Here is an 18,994-nt window from a genome sequence, read left to right as displayed (position 1 = left end):
ATATTTCTAGTCTTGTTTCTTTGCATCCTATGTCTATACCATGATGCAAGCTAGTAGATGGTTAGTTCTGCCTGTTTCCTACAGCTCCCAGAGAATGTGAGGAGGATGAATTCTCCTGTCAAAACGGATACTGTATCCGAAGCCTGTGGCACTGCGATGGGGACAATGACTGTGGAGACAACAGCGATGAGCAATGTGGTAAGAATGGGTTCAGCAATATATACTCTATATGGGCCTTTTCTATTTTATGTCCCCCTCAACATTAGGTAATGAGTGAAACAGGTGATGTAAAGACCATTCTACATTGTATGGTGCCCGGATTCGTTCTTGTCTGTTGTCACTGAACACTTGGAATTCAACACTTGACTATCCTCAATTTGAGGTCCATATTTATAGAATTAAAGGGGTTATCCATAGGATAGGGGATAGGTGTCTGATTGATAGGGGTTTCCGACTACTGGGACCACCGAGGATCACGAGAACATTGTCACAGATCTTGTCTGGTAATAAATTCAGATTAGTAAGGTATGACTTGTGCAAGGAGACCAAACACCATGAAGATCTAAATGTATACTGATCTAAGTTTATTCAGGAAGTACAACAGATTTTATACCAAAATTAATTATACAGAATTACATAATCCAAATAGGGACTCTCCTCCCCTTGGAAGTCTTAGGGTATTTTCACATCTGCGCTTTCCCTTTCCGCTATTGGGATCCGTCATAGGATCTCAATAGCGGGGGAAAACGCTTCCATTTTGTCCCCATTCATTGTCAATCGGGACAAAACTGAACGAGGACGGAATGCATTGCATTCCTTTTGGTTGCGCCCCCATCACGGACAGAATAACACTGCAAGCAGCGTTTTTCTGTCCGCGATGTGGGTTGGAGCGAGACGGATCCGTCCTGACACACAATGTAAGTCAATGGGGACGGATTCTCTGACACAATAGAAAACTGATAAGTCCTCCATTGACTTTCAATGTTGTTCATAACGGATGCAGACAGTTGTATTATCGTGACGGAAGCGTTTTTGCTGATCCATGACGGATGCCATGCCTTAGCCAACCAATAATAATTAGTAGAACTTTAAATGGCATCTGCTTATGACTAAACGATGGTAAATCTTACGGTCTTTCATGATTTTCGCTCACGTTTTAGTGTCCGAAACCGGAGAAGTTGCCTTCTGACCAAGTGATCATTCCATACTAAATTTCGAAAAACATCTCTATGGGACTAATGGAAATAGTAGAACGCTGTAGTCACCTGTCTTGGGAAGTCCCATAGAGCAGCATGCTGAAATGACAGCCACCCAATATGGGGGATACAGCCCCCCATTCTTGTAGTCAGTGTGGGTTCCAGCAGTCGGACCTCCATTGATCAAATGCTAACTCCATATCTTATGGATAGGGAAAACTTTCAATCTTGCACGAACCCTTTGTTGGTCACAGTAGATGCAAGAGGCCACAGAACGGTGGATTTCTCAGTGTAGCTCTGACAGCTCATTAACGCTAGGTGCAATTCAGAGCAAATAGGTTGTCAACTTTATCAAAAACATGATATAGGTTTAGTTAATGGAAATGTAAGGGAAGTAATGGATTGCTAACCAAATGTTTGCTCGTGATTCAAACACGTTTTAAGGTCACTCCTTTTGATGTTTTCTTGCTTTTGTAAAGCTATGCAGGTGAGTCTAAGGCGTTCATGTGTGTTATATTACAATTAAGGAGGCCATGCGCCTTCAGTAGATGTCCGGCCTACACCCATCTCTTCTGACTCCCCCATGTTCAGCCAAATGTGTATGGGTTTTCAATGAGGAGAAGAGAAAACTGTTGTCGTAGAATTGTATGGGTGGAACATCAAACCTTGAATGATCCAGATCAATGCCTAGTAGGGGCTTGTGAGATAATTCCATCTTAATTGCCTGGTTATCTTCCCTTCCTAGATATGAGGAAATGCTCAGACAAGGAGTTTGGTTGCTCTGATGGAAGCTGCATTGCCGAACATTGGTTTTGTGATGGTGATGCTGACTGCAAGGATGGATCTGATGAGGAATCTTGTCGTAAGTGATCTTTCTCTCCTAATGGGTCTAGATCAGGGATGGGCAAACTGCGGCTCTCCAACTGTTGTAAAACTACAAATCCCATCATGCCCTATTGTAGGCTGATGGCTCTAGGCAGACTGGGCATACCGGGAGTTGTAGTTTTACAACAGCTGGAGAGCCGCAGTTTGCCCATCCCTGGTCTAGGTCATCTGCTTTAAGAAGACTTCTCATGAGAAGACCACTACCGGTGTTCATGGTGCCGGAACTTAAAATGTGTAGCGATCTATCCAATGGGATGTGATGTCTTGAGATGGAGCAAGTTGTCTCCCTAACATGCAGCAGATTTCTGTGGTACCTGCCACCAGTAGTGAACCACTGGAGTGGACCATTTGGTGCAGTCAGTGATTTTTGCTATCTCCAACAGCCTCTGATGTTCCAGCCCCAAGCTGCAGCACAGAAGAATTTCAGTGTGCCTATGGACGATGCATTTTAGACATTTACCACTGCGATGGCGATGATGATTGCGGAGACTGGTCCGATGAGTCCGACTGCTGTGAGTACAGCTGCCTCTCCTCTGTCATGTCTCCAGTCTTCTCTGGTTTCCTCTGGCCTCTGATGCCACTTGGCCTTTTTCAGATCGCTCGTGCCTGTACTTGGCACCGGAATTCGTTTGCTGTAGACCTCTTTTCTCCTTACTTCTCTTTGCCACGATATTAAACACGTATACATTAACTTTACAGCATCCCATCAACCGTGCCGCTCTGGGGAATTCATGTGCAACAGTGGACTGTGTATCAACTCAGGCTGGCGCTGTGATGGGGACGCAGATTGTGACGATCAGTCCGATGAGAGGAACTGCAGTAAGCATATGGAATTTGTATTGTGAATTTGCCGGCTCATTCTCCACTATTTTTCGAAGGGGTTCTCCACTTAAAGCAAATATTTTTTGTTAGAAGAGTCCCTATAAATAAGTTGGGTGTCACATGGCCATCCATCTGCAAAAAATCTTTGGGGGAGGGGATCCCTTTCCCGTGTTTCAGAACCTTGCAGCTGTGTGATCGTTCACTGATGGCAAGGAGAGACCTTGAAAAAATGGAGGAAAAAAATGGATCACGATTTTACGAAACCTGATTTTAGAGTTAATTTCTACAGTGTGAACCCTGTTCATGAGCTGTGGTGCTGGATGATCTAGTTCAGCCGAAGGAGGAGCGGGAACAACATTTTGTACTGTAAACAATGGCAAAATCCAGAGCCATGTGTGGTATCCATATATATCTTGTGCTGAAATGCTTTGAAGGGCACACATGGGTGATTGTTATGTCCCACTTGTGTGTAGAGGCAGAAAATCCAACGTTTCTGGGTGTATATTATGCAAGATTTTGGAAAAACTGATGCAGACTTTTGCACTAATTGCAGCAAAAAATGGCAAATTTATCTTGTGTATATTCTACTCTATTAGTGAGTAATAAGTTTAAAGAGGTTCATAAATGGGGACCTTTTTCTATAGACCCCACAGCAAAGCTGTAGCCACACTGATAATCCTACTTGCCTGATTCCTGCTGCTGGGTTCCTACTCGATCACTACCCTGCCAGCCCTGCATCTCTCGGTTCTCCCTGCATTAACACCCGGTTTTATGCGTCACATGACAAAGTGACATGACACGTCACCAGTCATTGGCTGCAGCTTTCATGTGACCCACTGGTCAAATCAGATATTCATGTGGGAAGAGCCAGGACCTGCAGAGTCGGGGGGGCTGGCAGCAATGAGAGTTGAGTATTTGGGGTGTACAATAAAAAAGGGAGAAAGCTGGTAATGACTCTTGCAGTTTCTGGAACCCAGCGAATGGAGCGGTGGTCACGCGTTCCCACTGCCACTCTATTTAACACTATAGGACTACTGTAAATGGCAAGTGCTAATGAATTTGGTGCAGAATGAATTTAGGCTAAGACTGGTGCATGCAATGCCAGTCTTGGTAAATCTTCCTCCTTGTGTCCAGTATTTGATGTAATAGGAGGTAACGTTCTCTGTAAACCCCACAGCGACTTCAGTGTGTACAGCTGACCAGTTCCGATGCGGCACAGGCCGATGTGTTGGATTGTCCTGGAGATGTGACGGTGAAGACGACTGCTCCGATAATAGTGATGAGATGGGATGCGAAAAAACTGGTGCGTTTCAAAGGGGCGTAAAAATAGATTGACCGTAGCTAAACTGGGAAGACTGGGTGTCGAATGGTTTACGGTTGGGATGAGAATGGAAAGGGGTAAGGTCAGATGAATGAGGCTGTCCAATGAAACTGCAAATGTCAAGCCAAGGGTCAAGTCAGACATGGAAGGTCAGTATGAATGGTCAGGGCAAAGATAAAAGGTGAATGTGAAAGGTCAGGTTAAGCTGGAGGGGGGGGGGGGGATGCGAAAGATGAGGTCAAGCTGGCATGGTATATAGAACGAAGGTCATAATGGATTCCTGTTAATGTAATTACTCCTAATAAATATATCTGAATTTACTTGCATGGTGCAGTTGTGGTATATCACCAACAGGAGGCGTAGTCATACATTATGTCTCATCCATGACAGGAGCTCCACAATGTGCTCAGGACCAGTTCTTGTGCAGTAATGGCCGCTGCATCGGACAAAGGAAACTGTGCAATGGAGTCAACGACTGTGGCGATGGCAGCGACGAGAGCCCATATCAAAACTGCCGTGAGTTCAATTCTACCAGGCTGTTATATTCTATTTTATCACAACTCCATGTTTTATTTTATCACAACTCCATGAAACTTCAACTTTTTCCTGACAATTTGTTGTTACTGTTGTGATCTTTGATGATGTAGAATTTATCATTCGCTCTTCTTGTTTTCTCAGGGCCCCGCACTGGAGACGAGAACTGCAACCACAACAATGGGGGCTGTGCTCAAAAGTGCCAGACCGTGCGGGGGCTCGTGCAGTGTACCTGCCAGACTGGGTACAAGCTTATGGAGGATGGTCGATCGTGCCAAGGTAAGAAAAAAAATTTTTTTTTTAACCCTATATATCAATATCCTTTAAAAGAGAGGCTTCTATATGGCAAATGTTAGGATTGTAGTGTTGAAATGTAAGGATTTATGAGTGAATGAGGAAGTTTTTGGGACATAAAATGATTTTCTGGGACTGTAATACTGATGACCTATCCTTATTAATACCAGATCAGTGGCGGTCCAACTCCCGGCACACCTGATGGGCGGACCCTCGCTGATCTGTTTTTGATGATCTATCCTAAGGATAGGTGCCAGAAAAACTTCTCTAATTACTGATGGTCTACTTAACCTGGCCATGCATGTTACTTACATTTAGGATGGACTGGCCAACCATCTAATGTGTAAGGACAAATAAGGATCAGGGATGTTGGATTTCATCTGCCCAATCCTTTTGTTCCCAAGGAGATCATCCACTGCCAGAGGTGTCTCCCAGCGGCTTTGTTCCACCTCCTTCCTAAGGACGCGTGCATGCTCAGCCAAGTATACATGTTTTTAGCGGGGTTGGGAAAGATGGCTATCTAGTGTGTGTATGGCCAGTCTTAGGAGAGGGGTTTTGGCTCTTGGGACCCCTGCTGATCATCAGAACTAAGGGAGTCCATTTTATTATTTATTTTTTTACATAGTGTCTCATCTGTATGTGTGCCCGTTAGTGCAAGTGGATAGGATTGAGCTCCATTCATATGTACAGACTATGCCTGCAGCAATCAACCTCCACACCCTTTCCCCGAGCAAGCGCCACACTTGTCCATGGGCTGTGTCTGATATTGCAGCCTAGCCCACTCTCACTTGAATGAGCAGCAATACCAGACACATCCCATGGACAGGAGTGTCACGGTTTCTAAAAAATGAGTCTTTATAGAACCGAGAATCTAAATCTATGGTAAGAAATGCTGAAAAGTTGTAACTGATGCCTTCCTGATCCACACAGATGTAAATGAATGCGCAGAGGAAGGGTATTGTAGCCAAGGCTGCAGTAACACAGAAGGCGGCTTCCAGTGCTTCTGTGAGTCGGGATATCAACTACGGCCAGATAAACGTAGCTGCAAGGCTTTGGGTAAGATTTCTCTACCAAATCTGTAAAGCTATCATGTCTCCATCCCCAATATTTTGTTGTCCGCATATAGTAGATTCCAATATTCTGGGTTGGTCCCTTAATAACACATTTTCTGGATTATTGACCCGATTATAACCAGATGTAGACAAAGTGCTTGGTCCACAGGATCTCTTGCTGTTCTCATGATTGGACCCCCAACAATAGATCATGGGCCAAGCCTGCATCTGCTCATGGTGTTGGGCAGAGGTTCCTTGTGCCATCTACGGCCATTGATTCTGGGGGCTGTCACCTCTCATTTAATGTAATGCTTATGACTACTTTTTATTTTATTCTTAGGGCCAGAACCAGTTCTGCTCTTTGCCAATCGGATTGACATTCGGCAAGTTCTGCCTCATCGTTCTGAGTATACGCTTCTCCTTAATAATCTTGAGAATGCCATTGCCTTGGATTTCCACCATCAACATGAGTTGGTCTTCTGGTCAGATGTCACGCTGGATCGTATCATGAGTGCCAACCTGAATGGTAGCAATGTGCAGGAGGTGGTGTCCACTGGTCTCGAGAGTCCAGGTGCGTTGCAAGGAGGAATGTTAGGTGGTTCTATAAACATTTGGGAATAGGGGATGTCCTCTGCATGCTTGCTTTCCATGGTTACACGGCTTGTAGCAGTCCTCACATCCAATAACAATTGAGATGTCCTGTCTATATAATGTTTTTATCTTTTTTGGCTTCAGGGGGTCTGGCCATTGATTGGATCCATGACAAGCTGTTTTGGACTGACTCTGGAACATCTCGTATTGAAGTGTCTAATCTAGACGGGACTCATCGTAGGGTCATCCTTTGGAACAACCTGGAGAAACCTCGAGCCATAGCTCTGAATCCAATGGAAGGGTACGTGGGTGCTATTCAGTAATCGGCAACTGCCATTACAAACAGAAATTATTTTCAGATTGTTCTGAAATGTTAACTTTTACAAAGATATTCACATTTCTTTTATTACATGTTAGCATGATTCATTTTGATAGCACAATTTATTTTTGTACTTTTATTATTTCACGTGCATTTTTGTATCACTGTAGCACCATCTACTGGACAGACTGGGGTAATACACCTCGTATTGAATATGCCAGCATGGATGGCTCAAATAGGCGCGTGATTGCTGACACGCATCTCTTCTGGCCCAATGGACTGACCATCGATTATGCTGGGAGACGAATGTACTGGGTTGATGCCAAACACCATGTCATTGAGAGAGCTGATCTTGATGGATCCAACCGCAAAGCTGTGATTAACCAAGGTTTGAAGCGCCTGCAAAAGCATGCAGTTGTCTGCACACTAGGGCTGGGCGATTTTTTTTTTTTTTTGCCAACAAAAAAAATCTAGTTTTTTTTTCAAACCTATAGACTATTTTCGATTTGAATCTCTATTTTCTTACTTTTGTTAATTAAACTGAAAAAAAATACGGTAAATTCTAAAATATTATTTAACCTATATATAACATGTGGTTTTCTTTATAGACATAACTTTTTAAACATGTATTACTACAATAATTGTACCTAACTTGACAGTTATGTACACAGTTCAGTTCAGGACAACAGATTTCCCATTTAATGCAGTCCCTCAGCATCAGATGGAATCCATTGCTATCAGTTAGGTGTGTAATTATTTTTTCTCGGACAAAAAGTTCTGCAGGTCCAGCACTTTTTGTCCATGGAAAAAAAACTGATTACACACCTAACTGATGGCAATGGATGTAAAATCTGTTTTCCTGATTAAATGAATCGGGGCAATGTATTTCACACAGTAGGTGTGAACTTAAAGGCTATGGACACCTTTTGGGGACAATTTTTTTTTATTATTGCATTTTACTTATTTTGAGCTAAAAATCACTTTTTTCAATTGGATTTGATTGAAAATATGGAGCCCTTTTTTTCTGTACACAGCTGAGATGCTCTAGTAGCAGTTGGGGAGCTGACGGCTACGTATCTCTGCTCTCTGACATTTTAAACACTCATTTTAGCTCAATCCTTATCTTACTGATAAAAATGTGGTTTAAAGGGATTTTTTTCACCAGATTTAACCCTATTAGGCTAGCTGACATTGTGTTAATGTCAGCTAAACCTAACTAGCCTATTCCTACTTTTATCTATGCCCCCGTTACGCCAGAAATCTAACTTTTTATAATATGCTAACTAGCCTCTAGGAGTAAGGGGGGGGGGGGGGGCGTTGTTCCTGCTTCTAGAGCAGGCATGCTCAACCTGCGGCCCTATAGCTGTTGCAAAACTACAACTCCCATCATTCCCTGACAGCCTACAACTATCATCCTACAGAAGGGCATCATGGGAGTTGTAGTTTTACAACAGCTGGAGGGCCGCAGGTTGAGCATCCCTGTCCTAGAGGCTCCATTCTCCCACCTTTGTCACCTCCCTCCCTCCAAGTCCTGATTGACAGCCCTGTGCTCTGGTGAAATCTCGCGCCGTTCAGCATTCGGCACAGGCGTGGTGAGGGAAAGACCGTCGCAGGCTGCCAGCTTCCTCACCGAATACTGAACTGCGAGAGATTTCGCCAGAGCAATGGGCTGGCAGACGGATGTGAGCGCTGCCTGGTCCTATCAATCAGGACTTGGAGGGAGATGACAAAGGTGGGAGAACGGAGCCACTAGGAGCAGGAAACCCCTCAACCCCCCCCCCCCCCCCCCCCCCCGCTCCTAGAGGGTAATTAGCATATTATAAAAGTTAGATTTCTGGCGTAATGGGGGCATAGATAAAAGTAGGAATAGGCTAGTTAGGTTTAAATAAGGGTTTATGACCTCTTAGTAATTTAGCGATAAGGTTTATTAGATGACCGGCACAAAATGAAAGTGCCAGTCACACAGCTAGAAAAACTGTTAACCCTTTTTGACAGAATGGCTTAATATTTTTAATAAATTCCAGTTGAAAATAAGATTTTTAGCCAAAAATGAGTAAAGTGCAATCATAAACCTGTACATAGCCCTTAACTTTAGTAATACTGCATGCAGCTGAGATGCGTTTTTTAGAGGAAGCGGCAGTGAGGCAAAAGACGGCGGGGTGGGCCATGCAAGTTAATCGCCCAGCCCTACTGCACACCCTGATAAGTTTGCTTGCTCATCTCTGTCATCTGCTCTGCAGGGCTTCCTCACCCGTTTGCCATCACAGTCTTTGAGGACAGTCTTTATTGGACTGATTGGCACACTAAAAGTATAAACAGCGCCAACAAGTTCACTGGCAAGAACCAGGAGGTGATACGAAGCAAGCTGCACTTCCCTATGGACATCCATACCCTGCATCCACAGAGGCAACCTGCAGGTGAGCCAATGTAGTTCAGATCCTCCTGGGTTTTTTTCTTTGACCAGATAGACTTCTTTTTTTTTTTTTTTTTTTACATCCATGTATTATGTAAGTGCCTAATTTCTTCCGTGTTTTTTTTTTTCCACAGGAAAGAACCGCTGTGGCACTGATAACGGAGGCTGCTCCCACTTGTGTTTGCCCAGTGGGGACATATTTTCTTGTGCTTGCCCCACTGGTTTCCGAAAGACTGGATCCAAGTCCTGTGCACTAAGTAAGTACCATGTACAGAAGAAGAGACTTTATCATACTGTATACAGGTTAAAGGGGTTATCCGAGATGCAACGTAACCCCTTGTAGCTGCCATTTCTGGGATCACGTGCTGTACATTGGGCATTTGATCCCAGACTGCTGGAACCCCCAGCACATGCATGAGAAATTCAGACTCTCACTTGCTGTACAGGTTGTAATCTCAGGCTGGGATCAAGTGATCCCGGAAGAGACAACCGCCTAGGATCATGGCACATCTCAGGTAACCCCTTTAATTAAATAATCCCCCCTGAGCTCTGCTTAACATGTTAAAGATGTAAGCATTTTACCACCAGGCCAGTGCTCCAAACTAAATATTTCATGGGTCATTTATTAAGACTAGCGATTTAGATGCCGGTCTTAATAATCCTACCCTGACGGTGGATTCGCCGACTTCTACATAACTTTGGCGCATAATCCGCCGGTGTACACGAAGCTTAAATCTATGCCAGCTCCCATGCTGGCAAAGATTTAAGTAATTTTCTGTGCCAAAAACTGGCATAGAAAATGATAAATGAGACGGGCTGGGCGACCCGCCATCTTACATGCCCATGCTACACCCCCTTGACTACAGGATCACAGGGTTTGTAGTCTGTTACCATGGAGACCCTGATGTCTGCATGTGGGCTGTCTACACAAAACAGTAGGATATTTTTCAATCGGGATTGTTTGCAGTTGTTTATTTTAGTGCAGAATATCAATTACACGTGGTCTTGGCTTTCATCCTACCCGCCAATGTCTTTGGTCGTTTTGGTGATGGTCTCCTTACCAAATCGCCTGCCTTACTAATATCTAAATGCTGTAGTCTTTATATTAAGTACAGTACGTTGAGTTCCCACTTTAGCTATGAGCCCAAATTCCTGCATTTGCTCTGTATGCCGTTTTGAAGCTGAAGAATTAAGATGATGACCTTTGACCTTCGATCAGGTCTTGACAAGTTCCTGCTTTTTGCCCGAAGGACGGACATCCGGAGGATCAGCTTCGACACCAGTGACTTTTCCGATTTTGTCATCCCACTGTCCAATGTACGCAGCGCCGTTGCACTGGACTGGGATTCTACTGATGACTACATGTACTGGACAGACACCAACGCAGACTCCATCAACCGTGCAAAGTCTGATGGTAGCGGCCAGGAGGTGAGAAGACTGGCAGTACTGTATATAACTATATGATAGATTACTATGTCTGCAAGCAGTGAGCGTACACGCTTGCAAGTACATTTTATATGCTGTCTATAACGATCCAGTAATCCATAATATGATGTCTGATGTTATGTTCGATACCATTCAGGTCCCATAAATTCCAGATTAAAGGAATTTACTATAGTTACGTGCTCCTAGTTAATAGGCTGTAAAAGTATCTTTTTATTTTATATTCCTGGGGCAATCCTGGGGTAATCTGAAGCCATAGTTGCAAGACTGGTTCTTCTTAAAAAATAAATCTTTAACTTTTTGTTTCTTCCCACCAGGTCATCATAGAGACCAGCTTAGAAAGTCCTGCAGGGTTGGCTATAGACTGGGTGACACAGAAACTATATTGGACAGATGCAGGTACTGAATATAGGCACTAGGATCCTGTATCCTCCTGTTGCGGCGGGTCTTTGAGAGTTGTAGCATCCAGTCCATTAATAAGACCGTAATCCCTTGTAGAACCAGGCCAATTCTTGTTTTTGCGCCTTCGTTTTATTTTCACCCCGCCTCATATGGGTAGATTGTTTGTAAGGCAAGTTGTATTTTTTTTAATGGCACCATTTAATTTACCATATCTTGGAAAACGGGGAAAAAATTATTTGTGGGGTGAAACAAACAGCAATTCCGCCATGTGCGTTTGGGTTTTATTTTCATGTCGTTCAATATGTGCTAAAAATGACAGGACCACCTTATTTTGTATGATTATGGTGATTCCATATTTATGTAGTTTCTATTGTTTTTCTTTTTTTTAAATAAAAACCTTTAAAAATGTATTTGCATCATCAAGTTTTGAAAGCCAAATTTTGTTTTATATTTCCATATATAATGCTGTGTGACGGCTCTTTGGGATACATATGACTTGACTTGATCACGTTTTATTTATTTTCTTTTTTTTTTTGTGGGGGTAGCAAGGTAACAAAAAAAACACAAAACGCTGATTTTTATTTTCCCGTTACCGCGTTGTTATAAATATATACTGTGTGTGTGTGTATATATAACATTTTAATAGTTGAGATGTTTTTAGATGCAGCAATGGTGCTTTTTTTATTGGTAAAATTTTTAGTCCCCTTAGGGTACTCAAATATGCAATATTCTGATCAGGTGTACGATGGACTTCAATAAAATACTGTTGCAGTCTATGGGATTTTGACATTCTTTCTGTCAAGCTGCGCCTCTGTAATACTTTTTCCGTATCAAGGCACTGCAGCGAAAAATGAACACTTGCTAGCGTATTTCCTGACAGATTACAGCTGATTGTTGAGGGGGTCCTGGAAGGAACAGTGCTGCCCCCAGATTTGTGACCTTTTATGTCTCTGCTCTTATTCAGGGACTGACCGAATAGAAGTATCTAATACCGATGGCTCACTACGCAGTGTACTGATCTGGGAGAATTTAGACCGACCAAGGGATATTGTGGTGGATCCAATAGGCGGGTGAGAACTTTTTCAGAATTTTGTAATGGTTTTCTTTTGTTTTTATAAATCATTAAAGTGAGCTTACCCATTTTCTACTCTGAGTAATACAAGATTATTTTCCACCGTAGGTTCATGTACTGGACAGACTGGGGAGCCAATCCTAAAATAGAGCGTGCTGGGATGGACGCCTCTGGACGTATGGTCATAATCTCTTCCAATCTTACCTGGCCCAACGGACTGGCAATTGATTATGAATCCGAGAGGCTGTACTGGGCTGATGCTGGCATGAAGACCATAGAGACGGCAAAACTTGACGGTGCAGACCGTACGGTGAGTTGTCACTGGTGCTCTTTTCTTTAAAGACACCGGTCAAGGACTGAAGAAGTAATCTCTTGTTGATGGGTTATTGTAGGCACTCATTGGAACAGACCTCCCTCATCCTTTTGGTCTGACCCTCTATGAAGACCGAATTTACTGGACAGACTGGCAGTCTAAGAGTATTGAGAGCGCGGATCGAAAGACCGGCCTTGACAGGAAAACTGTGAGAGAGAACTTGGAGAATCTTATGGATATTCATGTGTTTCACCGCCAGCGACCCAAAGGTATAACACCACCGCCAATTAATATAATCCATTGATTTTGTTGTATTGATTGATGTGATTAAAGGGATTGAAACAAACTTCTTCCCTATCCATAGGAGGGGATAAGTGCCTGATTGTTAGGGGGCTGACCATGGGGGGGCACCTGCGGATAACAATAACAGGGGTTCTCTTCCCATATGAATAGAGCAGCAGGTTAAGCATGTTTGCCTCCGCAAAAGTACATTGCTCAGCTCTCTTTGGAAGTCCATTGCGTTGACTGGAGCAGCAACAGACCTACATGACCATCACACCAATCGGATGGGTTACATGGAGCTCATGTTCTCGTGATCAGAGAGGCCACATCAGTTGGACCCCTGCCAGTTGGATCCTGAAGGGGCTGTGTGTTTTGTGGGACAACCTCTTATAAAGGAATGCTCCTTCCAAAACTTTTATACCTAGTGCATTGCCTGAGTGGGTGGAGCACGACACAGGTTCAAAGGACACAAAAAAGAGAATCCCTTGAGATGACTGTTTTGCCCAGTGTGTTCCTCGTGGCCAACTCTGGGGACAGGAATCTATGTTGAAGTGTAGTGACATATATAATTCTTTCTCACGTTATATATTCTCTTTATTTTTTCACAGTTCACTCTGCTTGCTCCATAAACAACGGAGGCTGCAGCCATATCTGCCTTCTATCTCCCCACCCGAAAGGCCACAGCTGTGCCTGTCCCACTGGGGTAAACCTGCAAGCGGATGGCAGAACCTGTTCCTCAGGTGACTTTTTTTTTTTTTTTAATCTATTTTATTTTATTTTTTTAGTCACTTTTCTTGAATAGGATGTATTAACCCCTTTCTGCTGTCACATTTTGTTTCCAGGCATGGACCGTTTCCTTATCTTCGCCAGGAGAACAGACATCCGGTCCGTTTCTTTGGATATCCCATATTTTGCAGATGTTGTACTTCCAATAAATGTGACCATGAAAAACACAATTGCTGTTGGGGTGGATCCTGTTGATGGTATGTCATTCGCATAGTTTACTAAAGTTGAGGATGTCTGGGGATCGGAGGGAATTCTAGACAAACTGTTGGAGAACAAGTGATCCGTCAAATGATAATGATGCTTCCTTCTCGTAGGATTGGTGTATTGGGCGGACAGCACACTTCGTAAAATCAGCAGAGCGGCGCTTGATGGATCGAATCACCAAGATATATTAACTACAGGTAATGAACTACTCAATAGCAACTCTTCCATAGAGTACCTACAAGTAAATCAAGATAAGGAATTTCTCGCCCATATTCATTGGGGGACACAGAGACCGTGGGTATAGCCATGTCCTCTAGGAGGCGCTGACACTAGTAAAAGCTGTTAGCTCCTCCCCCGGGCAGCTATACCCCCTCCAGCCTGGAGAGAGAGCTTCAGTTTTTTCCAGTGTCAATAGAAGGCAAGACCTCCCTGCTCTGCAGGGAATCTCCTGAAGATCTTTTATTTTAGTTTATTTTTTTCCTTCCTTTTCAGATGGGAAAACAGTGGACGCCTCGCCTCGCCTCCCTGTTCTCCCGGGGTCGAGTTGCGGAAGTGCCGGTCACCCGCACTGCTGCCTCCCCCACAGAAGACAAGGTGGACCAGGGCAGCCTCGCTCCCCTGCATCCCGCCAGCCAAGGGGTCACCCATCCAAGCCCCCCTTTTCCAGCGTCCGGCTTCGATGTTGTTTGCCCGTCCGTGCTGTGTCCGCCAGCCCGCGGGATGAAGCCGCCGCTTCCACCTCCACAGGAATCTTCGTGAGCGGCACCTAACACATTACCACCCCTTTTCAGGAGTGGACGCCGCAAATTTCGTCCCCTGGTGGGGAAGGGGGGGCACTCTGGCGCGAATTCTTCCCGCCCTGCTACCCCTCCCCCAGAAGCATGCTGAGCCTGCCCTGGTTCTCAAAATGGCCTTAACTCGTTCATGCCCAGCCACCTCTTTAGGCTGGCATATCTGGGGATCCACCCCTGGTGCACGCTGGTAATGCAGAAGATTTTAACCCTTTCCTGCCTCTTGTGCGCTTGAGGCCGGCATCGTAGTTTAAAAAATAAATAAATGTGTGCCATACGGGTCCCCCTCCTTAGCCCTCACTACCGCGGGACCAACCTGTCTGTGTGGTACCACACTGGGCCATGTCCTATCTCGGATAGGGAGGACCTCTCATTCCCAATCCGCCCTCGAGGGCCCTTTTGGTTGATGATTCTCCACCTGCGCAACTCGGTGAAGGCTCTCTGCAGGATCCCAATCCGTCCTACGGGGCCGTTTGGTTGATAAATTCTCCACCTGCGCCATACAGTGGAGGACCTCTGGGATTCCCAATCTACCCTCCTGGTTGTTGGTTGATAATTCTCCACCTGCGCAATCCAGTAGGGTCCGCTGAAATCTCCCATCCACCCTCCGGGGTTCTTTGGTTGATAATGCACCGCCTTCGCAATCCGGTGCAGAGACCTCTGTGAGTTTCCGTTCCACCCTCGGGTGGTTTGGTTGATAAGTCCCCGCCTGCGCAGTCCACAACTGCCAGGGGCGATATTCTGAAGGGTAGCTCTACGCGCAAGCGAACCGCAGCAGGACATTTTTCTCCTCAAATATTTCCCCTCCCCTACTCTTCCTCCCTAAATCATGCTCAGACACACCCTCCCTCACTGGGGCGGGTCCGTCCAGGAAGAGGGGAGAATCTGATTCGGACCCTGACATCAGTCCGAAGCAATCTTCCAGAGATTGCGTCTAGGTGGCCAGCAGTACTGTCGTATGAATTACCCACTTCCTTTGGTGGTGTAACTGCACTACTTCAGGATACAGTGCCTGCCTTATACATTGTCCCCTGCCATAGGTGGACTAAGTACAATGACTTGGGGTTCGGGACCTGCCATATGCAGATCCAACGGTGGCGCGATGACATTGTCACTGGTTACATTATGTGCTGTATGCATTACCCCCTTAGGTGCACTATTGCACTCCACGGGGTACAGGACTCTCCATATGCGCTAGTTCTAGCTGTGGGCATTCGCGCCCCCCCCCCCCACCCATATTCTCCCTACCACTGACCAGTACTTACCGTATGCTCACACCTTCCTTAGGTAGCTAATTACTCTACCATTGAATACGGTTCCGACTGTCGCACTATCCTTCCATAGGCGGAGTGTTGCATATCACCGTACTTCTGTCGCATTTCCCCCTTCCGCTAATGATCCACTAGCGGGGAGTAACTAAACCTCTTCTACGGCTCTAGGTGCCTTCGCTTATTTCCAAGAGGGCGTGGCTACAGTTGGTTCTCGCAGGTGCCCGACACTCTTACCCTAGTGTTATATGGGTGCCACCAGTGGATACGGTGGCTATTCATCGTTGCATCCTTCTTTTGGTGCTGGTTTCGCGCCTGATTATAACATCCTCTGTCTTCCCAGGGGGTTCCAAGCATCACTTGTGAGTCTTACAGACCACCCCATCTCCATGGGCCTCCGTTGCTCCAGTCGGTCCTAATATTGTCCACATCAATACGTAATACATACTCCGCTGCACTTACCTAGTGAGTACGTTTCAGCGGGTCGACTCTTTTCACTGACTCCGTATTCTCTATCCACCACTCCCCATTCTCTGGGGAAGTGGTTATGCTGGTGACTCTGGTTTAGCTCCTACAGCTTGTTTTTCTCCACAGGTGCATCTTTTCGCTACTGTTCGAGTTCATGGTCGCTGCAGTGGGACATACCCTTCTGGTAGGGGTCCTACCCTGGAGCTAGCTTGGCAGTTGCGCCTGTTCAGCGCCCTTCCAGGTAGAATTTTTAAGGTTAGCTCCACGTAACTGGGGCAGTGTGGCACGTGGTTTCTACGGATAGTATCGGGCCTCTCCCTCAGTTTTTGCGCTGCCGGGGAAGCGCTGGCTACCACTGTGGTAGCGGTATTACTTTTCCCTACATGCTTGGGTTCTTACTACACAGCCCTTCGCTAGGCAGTAGACTCTTTTAGCACCGGATCAGTGGCTTCTACGGGTGTTCCCTCCTCTGCTGGGATATGGGGCTACCATTGCAGTGTGACTTCCCTTACCTGGCTTCCTTCTCAGGCGGATTTTATTTTATTTTTTTGCACGGCCACTTAATCTTTGGCTACTTCTGTATAGCGTCTGTCTCTTACAGGGTATGGGCTTAGACCTAGCCTATTGCTTCTCCTGTCTTTTCCCCCTCTGGCTCATGGTTCATTGTCACCCAGTATGCCTTAGTAGTTCCTACGTTGCTACCTTCCCTCACCTGCGTTACATGGGGTATTCGTTTGGTGGCTTTCCATTCCAGACACGATCTGGTCCCAACTGGTGGGCTGTGACGCCCTCCACATTCTTCCTTCTACAGGGACTCTTCCATTGGTCCGGGTGTGCTAACGGTATCTACACAAAGGCTTCCCGCCTTCTCTTCAGAGCCAGAGTTCCGGAAGCATCCGCCATTGAGGTCCTGATTCTTCTTGGCGGGAGTTTCTTCCCCTCCTTCTTAGGGTTCTACGGAAGATCCGGATGGAGGACATTCAGACCTATCCTAGTCGCTCCGAAACTGACTCGTCGCGCGTGGTACGCCGGCCTCGTTCTCCTGGAGACGTCCCTAGGTCACTGCCACTCAGACTTCCTTCTTTCAAGGGGTTCAGTCTTGCATGACCTTTTCAATGAAGGCGTGGCTATTGAGACAGCCGTTCTAACGTGGAGAGGGTTTTTCGGCGGATATCTTCCGCACTATGATTCAGGACAGGAAGTCTGCATCGCCGGGATCTATTATGGGACCTGGAGGTCCTTCTGAGGCTTCTCTGAAGCCGAGACGTCCCCCTCACTTTGGGGTTTTCTCTCTCCTTTCTACTTTAAGGGTTGGACCTTTTGTTTAGCCCTTGTTTCCTTGATGGGTCGGGTCAGGTGTTGGCGCGTCGGTCTTGGGCAGCGTTCCAGGTTCCCTGGTGCCGTGGGAATCTTCCTTCAAGGAGCGGCACATACGGTTCCTCTGTACCGTCCTTACAGCCTTGGGATCTGAATATAGTTTTCCCAGCTTTCCTTCTCCCGAAGGTGGTCTCTGACTTCCATATCACGGTCCCTTCCTTCGCACCCTACGGAAGGGAGTTACATTATGGACGTTGTCAGTGCTCTACTCATTATTAGCAGCCTCCAGTCCCTCTCGGCGTACGGATCCCCTTTTTCTCTCAGGAGGGTCCTCGCTTGCCATAGTTGTCACGGCTCACTCCCCCAAAGCGGTGGGCGCTTCTTGGGCTAGGAGGAATCGCTCTTTGGCTGCACAGTAATGTAAGGTGACTCCGGTCCTCCTTGCACACGTTCGCAAGCAGTTACCAGGTGCATACTTATGCATCGATGGTTGCTGCGTGGGCCGCGTGGTCTTGCAGGCGACAGTTCTTAGTTGCCTGCACGGGCGCTTGCTCCATGGGTCTGTGGTTTTCCCTCCTCTCGGACTGCTCTCGGACGTCCCATGGTCTCTGTGTCCCCCAATGAATATGGGCGAGAAACGAGATTTTGTAAAACTTACCAGTAAAATCTCTTTCTCGCTCTTTATTGGGGGACACAGCACCCACCCAGTATTGTTGTTCGGCCACGGTTGTGGCTGTTGCTGGTTAGAACCTGGTTCGGGTTCTTGACATTGTTGCTGTTCCACATTGTTTCATTGGTTTACTTGCTTCTCACAAACTAAAGCTCTCTCTCCAGGCTAATGGGGGTATAGCTGCCAGGGGAGGAGCTAACAGCTTTTACTAGTGTCAACGCCTTTTAGAGGACATAGCTATACCCACGGTCTCAGTGCCCCCCCAATGAAGAGCGAGAGAGATTTTACTGGTAAGTTTTACAAAATCTCGTATTTGAATTCTCTCATTAAAATAATTGACTGCTGCTGTATCCCAGGTCTGGTGACCACAGATGGTCTGGCAGTGGATGCAATAGGGCGCAAAATATATTGGACAGACACTGGAAGCAATCGAATCGAAGTGGGAAATTTGGATGGTTCAATGAGGAAAGTGCTTGTTTGGCTAAATCTGGGAAGCCCCCGAGCAATCGCCTTGTATCATGAAATGGGGTAAGGGACAAAAAAAAACAAAG

At 45.8% G+C, this 18,994-nt stretch overlaps 1 protein-coding gene across 2 annotated transcripts in view; it reads left to right on the top strand.

The window, feature by feature from the left end:
• The window catches only part of LRP4 (LDL receptor related protein 4), a 71,816-nt gene that overhangs the window by 41,040 nt on the left and 11,782 nt on the right, over nucleotides 1–18,994 (top strand). For both annotated transcript variants that reach the window (XM_040409178.1, XM_040409179.1), the window contains exons 4-25: nucleotides 85–198; nucleotides 1,942–2,058; nucleotides 2,465–2,593; nucleotides 2,781–2,900; nucleotides 4,081–4,206; nucleotides 4,615–4,740; nucleotides 4,903–5,037; nucleotides 5,983–6,108; nucleotides 6,445–6,675; nucleotides 6,840–6,996; nucleotides 7,185–7,402; nucleotides 9,255–9,431; nucleotides 9,562–9,684; nucleotides 10,647–10,855; nucleotides 11,188–11,269; nucleotides 12,237–12,342; nucleotides 12,453–12,654; nucleotides 12,737–12,926; nucleotides 13,548–13,679; nucleotides 13,782–13,922; nucleotides 14,040–14,126; nucleotides 18,800–18,971. In XM_040409178.1, coding sequence (XP_040265112.1) covers nucleotides 85–198; nucleotides 1,942–2,058; nucleotides 2,465–2,593; nucleotides 2,781–2,900; nucleotides 4,081–4,206; nucleotides 4,615–4,740; nucleotides 4,903–5,037; nucleotides 5,983–6,108; nucleotides 6,445–6,675; nucleotides 6,840–6,996; nucleotides 7,185–7,402; nucleotides 9,255–9,431; nucleotides 9,562–9,684; nucleotides 10,647–10,855; nucleotides 11,188–11,269; nucleotides 12,237–12,342; nucleotides 12,453–12,654; nucleotides 12,737–12,926; nucleotides 13,548–13,679; nucleotides 13,782–13,922; nucleotides 14,040–14,126; nucleotides 18,800–18,971 — 3,220 coding nt within the window. The remainder of the gene's footprint in view (nucleotides 1–84; nucleotides 199–1,941; nucleotides 2,059–2,464; nucleotides 2,594–2,780; nucleotides 2,901–4,080; nucleotides 4,207–4,614; nucleotides 4,741–4,902; nucleotides 5,038–5,982; nucleotides 6,109–6,444; nucleotides 6,676–6,839; nucleotides 6,997–7,184; nucleotides 7,403–9,254; nucleotides 9,432–9,561; nucleotides 9,685–10,646; nucleotides 10,856–11,187; nucleotides 11,270–12,236; nucleotides 12,343–12,452; nucleotides 12,655–12,736; nucleotides 12,927–13,547; nucleotides 13,680–13,781; nucleotides 13,923–14,039; nucleotides 14,127–18,799; nucleotides 18,972–18,994) is intronic.

Source organism: Bufo bufo, chromosome 10 (genome assembly GCF_905171765.1).
Source record: "Bufo bufo chromosome 10, aBufBuf1.1, whole genome shotgun sequence".
Taxonomy (NCBI): Eukaryota; Metazoa; Chordata; class Amphibia; order Anura; family Bufonidae; genus Bufo; species Bufo bufo.
Note: the sequence above shows the minus strand (reverse complement) of the source record. Positions and strands in the feature narration are given on the sequence as shown.